Source organism: Tachyglossus aculeatus, chromosome 1 (genome assembly GCF_015852505.1).
Source record: "Tachyglossus aculeatus isolate mTacAcu1 chromosome 1, mTacAcu1.pri, whole genome shotgun sequence".
Classification (NCBI taxonomy): Eukaryota; Metazoa; Chordata; class Mammalia; order Monotremata; family Tachyglossidae; genus Tachyglossus; species Tachyglossus aculeatus.
The window spans coordinates 147,326,435-147,341,898 of NC_052066.1; the positions used below are offsets into that span (position 1 = coordinate 147,326,435).

At 40.8% G+C, this 15,464-nt stretch overlaps 1 protein-coding gene across 1 annotated transcript in view; it reads right to left on the bottom strand.

Moving 5' to 3' along the window:
* DYNC1H1 (dynein cytoplasmic 1 heavy chain 1) overlaps positions 1–15,464 on the bottom strand; it is a 71,955-nt gene that overhangs the window by 22,458 nt on the left and 34,033 nt on the right. The window contains exons 33-53 of the mRNA XM_038752629.1: positions 15,138–15,376; positions 13,924–14,080; positions 12,689–12,916; positions 12,255–12,485; positions 11,963–12,103; positions 11,145–11,378; positions 10,850–11,056; positions 10,643–10,764; positions 9,069–9,234; positions 8,645–8,808; positions 7,620–7,749; positions 5,840–5,973; positions 5,227–5,341; positions 4,432–4,593; positions 3,934–4,148; positions 3,617–3,821; positions 3,207–3,380; positions 2,996–3,115; positions 2,715–2,835; positions 789–984; positions 28–145 (exon numbers count right to left, since the gene is read on the bottom strand). Coding sequence (XP_038608557.1) covers positions 28–145; positions 789–984; positions 2,715–2,835; positions 2,996–3,115; positions 3,207–3,380; positions 3,617–3,821; positions 3,934–4,148; positions 4,432–4,593; positions 5,227–5,341; positions 5,840–5,973; positions 7,620–7,749; positions 8,645–8,808; positions 9,069–9,234; positions 10,643–10,764; positions 10,850–11,056; positions 11,145–11,378; positions 11,963–12,103; positions 12,255–12,485; positions 12,689–12,916; positions 13,924–14,080; positions 15,138–15,376 — 3,579 coding nt within the window. The remainder of the gene's footprint in view (positions 1–27; positions 146–788; positions 985–2,714; positions 2,836–2,995; positions 3,116–3,206; positions 3,381–3,616; positions 3,822–3,933; positions 4,149–4,431; positions 4,594–5,226; positions 5,342–5,839; positions 5,974–7,619; positions 7,750–8,644; positions 8,809–9,068; positions 9,235–10,642; positions 10,765–10,849; positions 11,057–11,144; positions 11,379–11,962; positions 12,104–12,254; positions 12,486–12,688; positions 12,917–13,923; positions 14,081–15,137; positions 15,377–15,464) is intronic.

Consider the following 15,464-nt stretch of genomic DNA (forward strand, 5'->3'; position numbering starts at 1 on the left):
TAGGTGCCCAGGATATCCCTTAATTACCTGTGCGATTGCCCACTTTACCATAGGACCACAAGCCAGGGATGCCCGGTTTACAATTTCATAATTGTAACTAGGATTGGACATATAGTTCTTCTTCATCTTCTCTCTTATGGCATCGCTGCAACAGAAAAGTTCCATTACTTAGTACAGGAAACCGGAAAACACAGCAAATACTCGATGGGGTGCAAAAATACTGACGTGGATACACTAGCGTGCTAGCCCAGTTACCGTTTAAAATAAACTAAAACCAATACCTTAGTTCTTCAATATTAAAGTTGACAATGCTGCTGATGAAATTATCTCTGAGAATAACTGGTCTGATCTTTTTCCAGTCATTTGTCTCCTCACCCAACAGAAGACAGATAGATTCTAAAGCCAGCTTTACCGCGGCAGGAGGGTTGGCCATTGCTCTTACTTCAACAAGATGTTGCTTCCTTATAGAGCTCACAGCTAGTGGTGGGGGGGGATGAAAACAGTATTCAGCATGCAAGACAAAAAAATGTAACTACTGCTGGGAACTTAGGAAAGAAATTTGAGTTCTCCCTAGTGACAACAAACAGCTTGTTTCAATATCTAGGGGTGGCTTTCCTCTCCTTTAGTTTTGGCAAATTGAGCTGCCTTCAGGGCAATTTACCCCAAGATTACAATGATGACCATTTAGAGTGGACTAATTTCAGCTCAGTGAAATAGTTAAAAATCAAAACTTCTTTGAACAATTTCTTTCAGTTCCCAGCAATAGTGCTGTTCTTTCATTTATTCACCTGATCTCTTCAGCGGAAAAGTTTACAATAGTTGGGATGAAGTTTTCTCTCATAATGATGGAACGGATCTGTTTCCAGTCAGTTGTACTTTCACCCAACAACAAGCAGATGGACTCTAGGGCTAGCTTCACTGCTGCAGGTGGATTTGCCATTGATCGGACCTCTACCAGGTGTTGCTTCTTTATTGATTTTACAGCTAAATGACAGCAGTCAAACCAGACGGGGCAAAAGCAGCAGAGAAGGTATTGATTGGGGGGGGAGAAAGGAAGACAGACAGCAAACCGTAAGACAGAAATTTTAAAAAATCATGGTCTGAAGCTTTGACTCAAATTTATTAATGTCAATCCCAGAAAGATCTGCTTAGACTCAGTAAACTTTCAAATGCTTAGTGCCTTTTGAATACCCACCACCAGCATTATAAAAAAATCAGAAGCCAAGTATATACACATATATATTCCATAACAAATAGAATGTAAGATCACTAGAATTAGTTACCAGTATCTAGCTAGGCAGTCCAGCAAGTTAACTCTACTAATTTTTAAACCAGGGTGGTGCAATGAAGTACTACTGTAGTGCAACTAATTGTTAGCTATTACAGCACTTTATGACAACTGGATCTTGCCACTGAATATGTGATGACTTTACTTTCATAAAAGTTGTGGAGGGAACTGGCCATCTGGCATATTTCCAGATGTGTGATCCAGAAATGTAATTCATGTAGACCACGTGGCCTAGCAAAAAAGAGCACAGGTCTGGAAGCCAGGAAACCTGGGTTCTAATTCCAACTACGTCCCTTGTCCTTGTGACCTTAGGCAACCGTCTTAACTTCAGTGCCTCAGTTTCCTCTTCTGTAAAAACTGAGATAATTTATTTATGCTTATTAATGTCTTGTCCCCCCTGTAGACTGTGAGCTCGTCACGGGCAAAGAATGTGTCTGTTGTTGCACTGTACTCTCCCAAGTGCTTAGTACAATGCTTACACACAGTAAACGCTCAATAAAATAAAAAACCTTCCCTTTGTGGGACAGGGACTGTGTCTGATTTGCTTATATTTTATCCCAGAGTTTAGTACAGTGCTTGGCATGCATTATGGGCTTAAATATCACATAATTAGTATTACTCCAGTCAGAATTGTGGATGAAATTCACTGGGTAATAACCAAGTTTCCATTTCCCCATGTCCTAGGTAAGCACATTTAACAACTGGAATCCCCCTCAAATTGGTGGAACTAGAATCTCAAGTCACTCCAATTCACTTTTTAAAGTGATCGCTTCCTTCAAGCGCTCAAAATTTTAGATATTAAGTACTCAATAGTGTACTTAGAGCTATCAGGAGAGAAGAGTTTCACTAATAACTACCAAAGTTTGGAACTAGGTGGCTAATTTTGCCTTTCATTACTGAGGAAAACTAAAATAGGGTCTAGAAAGAGATGCTGCTGACTCACTTCCACATAGCAATTTATAGCTGGAAAGGTGCATTTTGGCAAGGGAGGGGAGGACACAAGGAAAAGTGCGAAGGAATGACTGCTGCCTCATTTTTAACTACTGAAAATAATTTCATAATCAATAAGCAATATGGCAGAATTATGTTTTACCATGTTATATAAAATTTCCAGTACAACAAAAGAACACAAAGTAGTTTCTTAGGTAACTAAAATGGTTGAGTGAACTCAAATTTGTTTGCTAGTTTTGGGCTCTTTTGAAATAGGCTTCCAAAGATGAAGGCAAAGCTCAATTTTACTACATAGCAATATGTTTTAGAAACTTATCAAATCTACGGTTTCCTTGTTAAAAAAAAAAAATCAGTTGGTGCTGGCCATTTTGGAAGCTTTTCTGCAGAATCTGGACCTACCCAAACCCCACCATGGGCATCGTCTATCTGAAACCACTCTTTCTAGCAAGTTAAACATTTTATGGTGTTTACGTACCATTCTGAGCCTCAATGACAGCAGGTTCAACTTTGTCTAAATCTTCCTTCACACTCATCTGCTTGTCTGCAATTACTTCCTGTTGCTTATGTAGCTGTTCTTGAATTTCTTGGCTCATAACCTGTAAGGCAGGATGAGTTAAATGCTGGCTGTTCTTTAATTTATTGAGAACAATTTCTGAAAAACACATTCTCTAACTTCCCTAGGTTTTGGAACTTTGCATGTTTCAGAAATATTAAGAGACCTGCAATTTTAAGAGTAAAACTAAATAACCACATTACCTTTTTCTTTTCAGCTTCTTGCTGATCTTTAACCATCTTTTTCAGCTTGTCATTAGCTGCTGCATTCTTTACTTCCAACTCCTGGCTCTTTATTCGCAAGTCACGACGCAGCTCTTCTACCTGAAAAAGTACATTACAGAACTTAGTGTAACCATCTGAAACTTCTTTAAGGAATTCTGTTGCTCTATCATTGCATTTTAAAACTCTGTACCTGGTCAACGGTTTCCTTGATTTTCCTAAGGCCAACATTCAAATGCATCTGCTGTTCCTCCAGTTCACTCCGTTTCTCGTTGAAAAGGTTGGCATAATGGTTGATGAAGTCCAAATAATGACGTGGTGTAATTGCCATGGTTCTGCCCCCTCGTTTGGCCAAACGAGCATTAGCCTTTAAAATGGAAAGCAGCAGCAGCAACAACAAAAAAACCCACCAAAAAATATTTAAAATATTTTTAATTTTGTAAAAATGCATTTGCAATTTCAATAATTAATCTAGTATGGTTAATCCTTTTTTTAAGTTTTACCATGACTAACCCCTTTAAAAATCTCTTTCTGAAGTTATTTTAAATATCAAAACATTTAGGTTTGTTTTGCCCTGCTGATAATACCAAAGATAGAACGCACCTGATGGAGAGTCTGATGAACAAACACACAACTATTCACTATAGCTTCCCTGTGTGATGGTGGTTGGGGCAATTTGTCATAGACAACAGGCATGTAATCTGGTACAATGTAGTTTGGCTTTTCCAGGTCCATTTTACTGGTGAATTCCTTGCCAACTTGATAGAGTGCTTCTGTGGACCAGTCACCAAACCAGTTCAGCACACACCTGAAAGAGGTAACAGTTTTCTCAAAAACACCCAACAGGGAGTTCTCTCATTTCATCAAGAAACACAAAGATTTTTAAATATTTGCAGCAGTTTCAGAGCAGAACAGGTTACCTATTGAAGAGGGCAGGAGAAGTGGCAGCTCGGTCTTTTAGACCCTCGGAAGATGGATTCATTGTAAACACAACGTGGAGATTACGAATAACTTGGCTGGTGAACCACTTATAAAGTTCTTCATGAGAATCCAACATTAAGCCTTCTTTCTGTGCTCCTTCTTTACACTGAGTCATAAGAGTGGCATACTCATCTCCCTCAAAGAGACCAGGAACCTAAGAAAATAAAAGTTATCATTTAATCAAACCTCAGTTATTACTCTTAAGAATAAAGAAGTGTCAGTGACAGCACGGTGGTTCATTCAGCCCAATACTGTATCTCCAGAGAATGGCAACAGAATGGTTAGGAAGAAGAATGAGATGGATGCCCCTCCCTTAACACAGTTACAGATGGGTTTCCAAATATCCCTAACTTTTCCCCCTATCTCACAATGACAAAAGCTCATTAATTTACACAAAGCTTTCTTAGAGCTTTTTAACAGCTATGCCCTTTAGCTACCTCTCCATTGGCCAGAAGGGTGTTCATTCGCTCCAGGAATCCAGAGTCCAGCACATTTGACTCATCCATTATGAATGCTATCTTTTCATTTTTACAGCCAGAACGTCTCAGCACAGTCCTGAGATCTTCATCGAAGTCTTCACCAGTATATTTTCTGTGCACCTATGAAAATTTACAGTGTTAGCTCATTTTGGGCCCTAGAGAGGAGGCAGGCTCCCCACCAATTCTTCCCATTTAACAGGTCTGGTCTCTTTGACTGCCAAACTAAACCTGCAACTGGCACCTTGCTTGTGACTCTCCTTTCTCTGTCTCCTCACTCACAATGCCCTCCAGAATGCAATTCTGTTCCTTCCCCATTCTTGATAAACCACACCTCTTCACTTGTTCAAGGCCTTCCTAAAATCCTCCTCCAACAATATTTCCCCAATTAATTCCCGATACATAAGAACTAGGGATGGGTTGATAAGGCTGGAGGTATTTCTATACACTCTCAGAACTGGTGTATGCACGTATCATTAATTTTACTTTCAATTATTTGGATTATAATTTCCCAAATATTTTTAAGTTTGATTCCCTGATTAGGATACATGCTACTGATTAGGATACATGCTACTTTAGGGCAGGCAATGTGTCTTTTTCTGTTGTACCTTCCCAAGCACTTAGCACAGTGCAGAGCACCCAAAGGGTGTTCAAATAAGTACCATCAATACTACACTAAACAAACGCAATATTCACTTGAATAAAATAAAGTCTGTGGCTTTTCTTAAAGTATAGCACGCTTCAAGCTATTCTTACCTTAATCTGATAGACACTTAATCCATTCATCCAGGCAACGAAGCGAGAAAGGGTAGTCTTCCCAGCTCCACTAACTCCAATAAGCAGTAAGTGGCCTTGAGGTTGACGGAAGATCCTTTTATTTAAATTAAAAAGAAAAAAAGGATTTGCTTAAAAAGCTTGTGGAGCTATACGTTTTCTGATTCAAGGGTGGGACCATCTTTTAGAAGACATTAAAATTTATATTTTCCCCTTCAGTAAATGAGGAAAGTGCTATATAAAAGCAGAACTCTGAATAGGAACATACCGTACAGGATTTATTGTTTAGAAGCCCACATTAATATTTTGGTTTAGGATTTTGGAGTGATGAGTGGCTCGTGTACACTCTAAGTTTGTTGTGGGCAGGGGATGTATCTAACCACTCTGTTGTATGGTACTCCTCCAAGCACTTAGAACAATGCTCTGCATGCAGTAAACACTCAATAAATCCATCTGATTGGAGAGGATTTATCCTGATCCTTAAACTTTTAAAAAAGATGAAATTTAAACCTGCTTAGGCAGTTTGAATTTAGGCACAAATGAAGTAGAGGTCAAAGTGCATTAAACTCCTCTCTCACCTAAAAATGAAGCTCACCTGTCAATCCTGAGAACATGATCTAAAACTTCATTGAACAGCACAAGAGGGACATCGAGTTCTTCTTCATAGAAGACTTTCAGCCGGGCTTTTACATAGTCTCTTAGCTCCTCCTGATCCACTGGAATGTAATCCTACAGAAAATTGATTTATGCACAAGATTTTTGTACCTTTGATTAAATAAGGTTTATATGAAAGAAAATCCTGACAGCAGTAAATCAAGATTTCAGTAGATCTCACTAGGAATGTAATAATAATAATAACAATAATAATGATGGTATTTGTTAGGCACATACTATGTGCCAACCACTGTGATATCTGTTAAATGCTTACTATGTGTCAAGCCCTGCATTAAGTCCTGGGGTAGATGCAAAATAATCAGATCCCACATGGGGATCACAGGTTAAGTACGAGGGAGGACAGATATCGAATCCACATTTTACAAATGAGGGAACTGAGATACAGAGAAGTAACTTGCTCAAAATCACATAACAGGCAAGTGGTTTGGCCAGGATTACAACTCAGATCCTCTGTCTTCCAGGCCTGTGCTCTACTAAGCCATATTGCTTCTCATATTTAACATGTGGAAATTAATATTTTAAGGCACAACACTTGAACATGGAAAGAACTTAAAATACATATAACATTATATAACAGATCTCATCCCTTAGAGTTGAAGCCCTATACCTAGAAACAGTTGAAATAAGGAGAAATTACTAAGTATCAGTCAAACAAAAACATATTATTCAAAAGGCAAATGTTAATGGCTTATCCTGAAAGAACAGGTGCACTTCACTTGAATCAGGAACAGGCATGCCAATGCTAATCTCATTATCTAACCAAATGAACTACTGCCAAACCTGTTATTTGAATTAGACACAAATTCCCAGGGTGATTTGAGAAGCAGTGGTGGCAGAACCTTTGCTGTTGGAAATGCCATCTTCAGTGTGTCAACAAAGAGGATTCAATCACTATAACTGAATCGCTTATGATATTTACTTTATAGACTACCCACCTGTGTTAATATATGCTATTTAATACCTGCCGTCATCATTTCCCTTCTTTCTCATGGAGAAATTTAATTAAAATTTGCTTTATAAATCTTAATAATTGAATTATTTGTTAAGCGCTTGCTATGTGTCAAACACCGTACTAAACACTGGAGTAGATACAATATAATCAGGTGGACCCAGGTCCTTGTCCGACTCAGGGCTCCGAATCTAAACTGAGGGAGAAGAGGTGTTTAACCCCTATTTTAAAGATGACAAAACCCGAGGGAGAAAGGAGTAACTTGCCCAAAGTTACATAGCAGGGGAATAATAATAATAATAATAATGGCATTTATTAAGTGCTTACTATGTGCAAAGCACTGTTCTAAGCACTGGGGAGGTTACAAGGTGATCAGGTTGTCCCATGAGGGGCTCACAGTCTTAATCCTCATTTTACAGATGAGGTAACTGAGGCCCAGAAAAGTTAAGTGACTTCCCCAAAGTCACACAGCTGACAATTGGCGGAGCCGGGATTAGAACCCTTGACCTCTGACTCCAAAGCCCATGCTCTTTCCACTGAGCCATGCTGTTTCTCTATGGAATGGTGGGAATGGGAATGGTGGGGCTGGGACTAGAACTCATGTCCTTTTAGTCCTAGGCCTGTGCTCTTTCCATTAAGTCACGCTGTTTAAAAAAAAAAATCTTAGGACAAAAAGTTCTTAATATAAAGGAAGTCAAAGCTTAACCATTAAGTGTTGGACAAATTAATTCAGGAGTTACATGCAATTTACCTTTGACAGCCAATTACTGTATAAGATGGGTCTGTTCATAGCTTTCTCCTTGTCAATGTTGGGGAAATGCTTTAGGGCTACCATATCAATATTTTCATCAGTCCAACGTCTTTCCTCATCTTCCACAAGTCTTTAAAAAAAAAAAAAGGCAGCATACTTTGCTTAAAAACACCCGCCATCGTCCCTAAAGTATTGGGTTATATGAATGCAGCTGTAGCAATGATTATCCTTTCTTGACCTCAACTCTTTGATGGCATTATTTAGAATTTTATTATAAACCCCCCCTCTTTCCTAATGACAGACTGAATATGCAGGTCGAATGAGGGAGATGAGTTGAAAATAATGCCATGGTTACAGGTTTTTGAGAGGGAGGATAGTGATGTTGCCTTCAGTGATGGGGAAATTTCAGGGAGGACAAGGTTTGGGAGGGAATGAGGAGTTCGGTTTTGGACATGTTTCATTTGAGGAGATAGCAGGACATCCACCTCTCCAGCCTCAACCACGTCCTTGAAGGCAGAAGAAAATGCAAAACTAGAGAGGAGAGAGGTTGGGGCTGGAGAGGTAGATCTGGGAACCATCCACATAGAAATGGTACTTGAATGAGAGCGAATGAGTTCTCCAAGGGAGTAGGTATACATGGAGACTAGAAGGGGAACCAGAACTGAACCTTGAGAAACTCTCACAGTTGCGGGGTGGGAAGCAGAGGAGGACATGATGTATGAACTCACTGGAAGCAGAAGGTGAACTTGGAGCACACTTGAAAATCATATATCAAATGGCAATGAATGTTTTAGTGGTTGAGATGAATGTTAGGAAGCAGCACATCATGCCTACCATCTACTCTACCTCCATAAGCATTCTCTGCCAAGGAGAGTGTTCTGGAAACTGGGTAAGGAAAAAGTTGATGTCCCTTACTGGAACATTCATTCTTTGACTAAATAATATTCTACTAAATTCAATCAACTAGATCTCCAAATATTACGTCAATAGGTCTTAATCCCATCAGCAGACTCTTATTTATTTACCTGTCCTGGAAGAGGCGGAGGGCTTCATGAGCCCAGATCCTTATAAGCCCTTCAACTGGTAATGTCTCTAAAGGTCTTAATGCTTCAAAGATACCCCTCACCCATCTGGTCATTTCTCGAGGAGAATAGATATAATGAGGTTGGGTGTCTTGAGTGAATCTCTCCTGAAAAAGAATGAGCATTAAACAGTTACAGATGGATAAAAATATCTCAGTAATATTATATAGATAATTTTTCTTGGGTATGTGGCACAGGTCATAATAGCACAATTCAAACTAGTTGCTATTATCAAGTCTCAAAAAGCCAAAAACCCCAAACAGTCCTTTTCCCCAAAATACACTGGATTGAGACAATATACTTCTCAAAGTTGCCTACTAGCTGGTTAGGAAATAGGTATCAAGTGAAAAATTCAAAACTAAAGTACCTGAGACATTGTGTAGAACTCTACCATAGCTGCAGTAAGAGGTTCTGCATATGTGCGAAGTGATGGAATTAGCCTCAACATTGCACGATTGAATGTGCCATATATCTGAGTCAGGGAAGCAGGCCCAGGATAATCCACATATACTACCGGTACGTGACGCAAAAATCTGTGGGTGGGGAGAAGGGGAAGAAAAAAATAGAGACAAAAGGCTTTCCTCTAAGAATCAGAAAGGAAGACAATTTAGAACCTCTCTCCCCTCTGGCCTGGAACACCCTTCCTCCTCCTGCCCAGATCGTCTTTGTGCAGAAACGCTCCGGGCATGTTACTCCCCTCCTCAAAAATCTCCAGTGGCTACCAATCAACCCACGCATCAGGCAAAAACGCCTCACTCTCGGCTTCAAGGCTGTCCATCACCTCGCCCCCTCCTACCTCACCTCCCTTCTCTCCTTCTACAGCCCAGTCTGCACCCTCCACTCCTCTGCCGCTAACCTCCTCACCAGGCCTCATTCTCGCCTGTCCTGCCGCCGGCCCACATCCTCCCCATGACCTGGAATGCCCTCCATCCACACATCCGCCAAGCTAGCTCTCTTCCTCCCTTCAAAGCCCTACTGAGAGCTCACCTCCTCCAGGAGGCCTTCCCAGACTGAGCCCCCCTTTTCCTCTCCCCCCCATCCCCCCCACCCTACCTCCTTCCCCTCCCCAGAGTACCTGTATATATGTTTGAACAGACTTATTACTCTATTTAACTTGTACATATTTACTATTCTATTTTGTCAATGATGTGCATCGAACTTTACTTCTATTTATTCTGACGACTTGACACCTGACCACGTTTTGTTTTGCTGTCTGTCTCCCCCTTCTAGATTGTGAGCCCGTTGTTGGGTAGGGACCGTCTCTATATGTTGCCGACTTGTACTTCCCAAACGCTTAGTACAGTGCTCTGCACACAGTAAGCGCTCAATAAATACGACTGAATGAATGACTGAATGAATGAATATCTGGCAGACAATTACTCTCCAACTTTCAAAGCCTTATTAAAGGCATACCTCCTCCAAGAAGTCTTCCAAGACTAACCTCCCTCTTCCTCTTTTCATACTCCCCTTTGCATCGCCCTGATTTGCTCCCTTTATTCATTCCGCCCCTCCCAGCTCCTCAGCACTTATGTACATATCTGTCATTTAATGCTTGTCTCCCCGTCTAGTTTGTAAACTCGTTGTAGGCAGGGAAAATGTCTGAAATACTATCTTCTCCAAAAAACAAAAAACTTTACCATATTTTCTTCTCCCCAAGTTGCTAATATGCTAACTGGAAAGATGTACTTTTGCACTAATAATCTCCCACTGCACTTCAGGACACGTTTTATGTATTATTTTAGCACATCTTCCCATCAGCCTCAGATTGCAAACTCCTTGCAGACAGGGACCTTGTCCCCTGGGTCTACTGTACTTTCCCAAGTATTTAGTACAGTTCTCTGCGCACACAGGCATTTATTATCTACTGACTGATTAAAGGAAGTTTAATGGAGAACATGAAGAACTTGGCAGAAAAAGGAGCCTAGTTTATAAATGCATTACCTGTGAGAAAGGGGCTTTCGTCCAGGATCAGTAGGAGGATTGCAAGCTCCAACAAACTGAATTCTCTCTAGTTTCACCCACGTCTGATCTGACGTGCGATAGAAGCCCCCATGTTCTACCATCTGAAGGAGGAAAGCAGAATATTAGGAGGGAATAAAATTGCAGAGTCTCAATTTTTTGTGCCTTTATTTTGAGAAGCAAACAAACCTGTCTGATAAAGGATATGACTCTCTGAGTGCCGTACTTATCCATATCTGGCAAGTTAATTTCATCACAGAACAATACTAGCCACTTTCCAAGCTGAACAGGAGCCAACACTACTCCATTTGGAGTTCGCCTGTACTCACAGTAGTGATCAAATGTTTTTAGGAGTAGCTCTGGAGTTGTAGCACTTGAAAAGTTAAGTCCGACAACCTAGAGGAGGGAAAGCGAAGGAGAAGGTAAATGTCTGAAAATGACTGCATTTCTAATATTTAACTTGGTAGTGGCCTATAAGTTTTACCTCCATATCAGGTAGGGCTCTGAGAGCGCTAAAGAGAGTCATAGTCTTTCCGGAACCTGGTGGGCCACACAGGACCAAGGGCTTGTGTTCTGCTAACCAGGTATACAAGAGGGCTTCGTGACGGACTGTATCTAATGTTGGTACAACAACATCAGGAGCAGCAACTTTGTGGGTCTCTACTTCAATCTGAGGAACCTTGGATTGCCATGGTGCCCATTCTCCACTAATAGAAACCTATAAAAAAGAATCTGAAGTTAGCTCTTAACCAGAGTAACTAATGACACTTCTGTTTTTGTATGGTTCTTTTAATTACCAAGTCTGACTAAAATGCAATTTACTACAAGTACAGACACAGAGCTACCTGATTTAGTATTGAAGGGCCTGGTATTTGTTCATTCATTCAATCATAGGCACAGAGAAGTTAAGTGACTTGCCCAAGGTCACACAGCAGACAAGTGGCTCTAGACTGTAAGCTCGTTATGGACAGGGAACATAACTACCAACTCTGTTACACTGAACTCTTCCAAGCGCTTAGTACACTGCTCTGCACATACTAGGCATTCAATAAATCTGATTGAAAAAGTGGAGGAGCCAAAATCAGAACCCTGCTCTCTCCACTAGGCTACACTGCTTTCCTAAGTTTATTCTATAGTAAAAGTGTAGCTATTATGCCAGTTCAACAGAGGAACTGAGCTGATTAATGTTTAACTTCCCAGTTTTATGATGTCTAGGCTGATTTTGACTAATTTTCCATAAAGCATCAGAGCGCTACCTCAGCTTTGAACAAAGTATTTTTAAACGGAGAAGACTTTACAAACCTCATAATCAATTATGGGTATATTGGGTGCAGTTGGCAGTGGCACAGTAGTAATTCTCCTGATGTATTCACCCAACTCGGCTCTCATTTTCAGGCGGCTATCTCCGGACAATGACCACAGTATTGCGTAAACTAGGTACCGCTGTTGGAAGAGGAATGAAAAATTCACACAAATGATGTTTCTCAAAGAAAAAAATGTCACTCAGTGGTAAGTTTCTTTTAGAGCTATACCTAGAAACCACTTTGCTTACGAGTTTCAGGATGGCTCGAGACAATTTTTTTCTTTTTTTTACCTGGATGTAACGTTCTAGTTGATCGATCTGCATAGGAAAGTCTGGATGATTAGAATTGTACTGGGCTACGTTGCGGCAAGCCTGATGCAGCATGGAGAAGAGCGATCCGAGACAGCGCAAACGGGTGAGATCCATGATGTGCTCCAACTTGAAGGCATGCTCGAGAGCTTTAGTGACCAGTCCGTTGGAAGTGAAGTACGGCTGCATAATCGTCGCTGCATCCCTCTGGATCTGTGAGAGAATGGAGAGATATTTATTCTTTCACCATGGTCATCAACTGCCTGGAAGATCCCTAGCAGAAAAAATTTTTGATGATGCCTGAATTTTACAATATGCAATTTCCTTCGGTCATTACTGCTTTAGAAATAGTCCCGTGCATCTTTCAACCCCGAGTCTCTAACTAGCTAGCTTTTATAAGATGCTCAAGGTCATACCTGTAACATTGGGGAAGCAGCTTCTTCCCCTTCATCTTCCTTGCCCTTCCGTCTTCGCTGTGCTTCATCTTCACCCTCATCCAAGGGAATACTTCGCAGTCTGGCCAGGAAATTATTGAATATCATGTCAGTACTCAGAACGTCTTCACTAAACCAGACCATTCCACATCTTGAAACTGTAGCCAGAGTTGCATATTTCAAATCCTGGACTTCAAACATAATTCGCACCTGTAAGTAGAAAAATAATACATATTATATATATAAATATATAATCAACAGGTGTAATGAGTTGTACTTTTTTAAGCCTTTAAACCACAGTTATAGCACTTTATCTGAAAAGGGAAGTTCTACTAAAACAAAACAAAAAACCTAAGGGTTTTGAGACAGGCTTAAAATAATTTCACTTTTCACCTTTCTCCAAATAGTCTAGGCCCATTTCACACAAGTTTGCAGAGAATAAGGTTGGTAACATCTGAAACCTTTCATTATCAGTGCTGCTCTTGTTGGGCTGTACATGGGCGTTCTCCAGAATCCAGTAACCAGCTTGGACCACGTGAAAGGAACCCAGAGGAAGTTTCTGAGGCTTCCAAAACTTCACTGGAGATATTTTCTTTTTGAGAGAAGCATTTGTGATATTCCTCTCAATTGTCTGAAGTAGTGACATGAACTATCAAATCCTGGCTCTGACTAGGCAGAACTGAGGGTAGGCTCTGAAGAACTGAGAGGCACCTCTCCTTACACCTTTGAGACTCACACAAATGCTTGTTAGTTTTTCCGGGGACCACAGAAACTAGTTCTAGACCTTTTCTAGGAACTGGCACTCTACTTGGTGGAGCTCCCACATTACTTGCTGACTGATCTGGCATTCAATTTAGGTGCCTGTGGCAAGTAAGGGATGATCTGTTTCTGGAACTGGTTTGGCATCTAAAACCTTCTGTAAAAGCTTAATTTATCTGTTTTGTTTGAATTTGTTACCAATCACCATCAGTAGTGTCCTCTCCAAATAAAGATGATATATAGGCATCAAGTACTATTATCTTCAAATAACACTAACAATCCAAAGGAAGGTAAAGAATAATCAGAACATTTATGATACCAACTCATTCCTTAATGAACAGATTAACAAGTTTAAAGGCAGTTATCTACAAATTGATATTAAGTAGTCTTTCTGTTGACAAGTTTCAGCTACCTATAGGAAATAATACTGGCGATAAAAATGAAAGGAAACCATTTACATTTGGTGGAAGGCTGAGACGTTCTCCATTTGGCAGAGTCAGAAGTTTATTGTCATCCAGGACAGAGTTTAAGTTTTCAACCCACTCAGGATCTACATCTCCATCAAAGATGATCCACTGCCGCTTCTGCAATTCACCTCTAACATTGTCTATGATCCTAAGTTATAACGAAGGCATACAAGTGATGTTAGTTTTTTGTGTTTTTTTTTTTAAACCTTGCTTTAACCATTTCCTGAATCCTTTCTCTGGCACATACTATAATTAACTAACTATGGCTTATTGTGCACTTTGTGTCAAACACTGTGTTAAACATTGAGGTAGATTCATTCATTCAATCGTATTTATTGAGCGCTTACTGTGTGCAAAGCACTATACTAAGCGCTTGGGAAGTACAAGTTGTAAACATTAGAGATGGTCCCTATCCAACAGCTTGCTCACAGTCTAGAAGGGGGAGACAGACAACAAAACAAAACATATTAACAAAATAAAATATGTGCAAATAAATAGAGTAATAAATATGTACAAACATATATCCATATATACAGGTGGTATGGGGAAGGGAAGGAGGTAAGATGGGGGGATGGAGAGGGGGACGAGGGGGAGAGGAAGGAGGGGGGGCTCAGTCTGGGAAGGCCTTCTGGAGGAGGTGAGCTCTCAGTAGGGCTTTGAAGGGAGGAAGAGAGCTAGCTTGGCAGATGTGCAGAGGGAGGGCATTCCAGGCCAGGGGGAGGACATGGGCTGGGGGCTGATGGCGAGACAGGTGAGAACGAGGCACGGTGAGGAGATTAGCGGCAGAGGAGCGGAGGGTGTGGGCTGGGCTGTAGAAGGAAAGAAGGGAGGTGAGGTAGGAGGGGCCGAGTTGATGGACAGCCTTGAAGCCCAGGGTGGGGAGTTTTTGCCTGATTCGTAGGTTGATTGGTAGCCACATTAGACAGTCTCTGTCCCATGCAGGACTCAGTCTCCGATAAGCAAGGAAGGCAGGTATCTTATCCCAATTTTTAGATGAGGAAACTGAGGCATGAAAATTGGTTCCCCAAGGTCACACAAGTCAGAGGTGGACCTTGGATAAAAGTGCCCAGTTTGATGCTCTTTTCATTAAGCCATGCTATCTACCTCTCACGTGACCTTCCTGGTTACTTGGTCTGGCTATTGGAGAACCACAGTCTAGAATGCCACTAGATTTGGAATCAGTAAGTTATGACACCAATACTTACTTTCTCAGGACATGTGTGAACAAGCCATCTGTCCATTCTCTAGTATTTGGATCCAGGGTACCATACAGGTGATCTTTGCTGATCGCCTTTGGATCAATAATGTGAGCAACCCCTTCCACCCCTTCCAATCTCTCCAGAGCTTTTAGAAGAACTCGCCAAGCCATACTCTTTCCACTTCCTGAAGGCCCCACCATCATCAAGCCATGATTGATTTGGGTGATCTGATAGAGCTGAAGAACCTACGTCAAACGAAGCCAATATATTTATTTAGTACAAAAATCTTAGCCCAAGAGGCTGCACTCAATTTCAGTGTGCTGAGTATTTTCT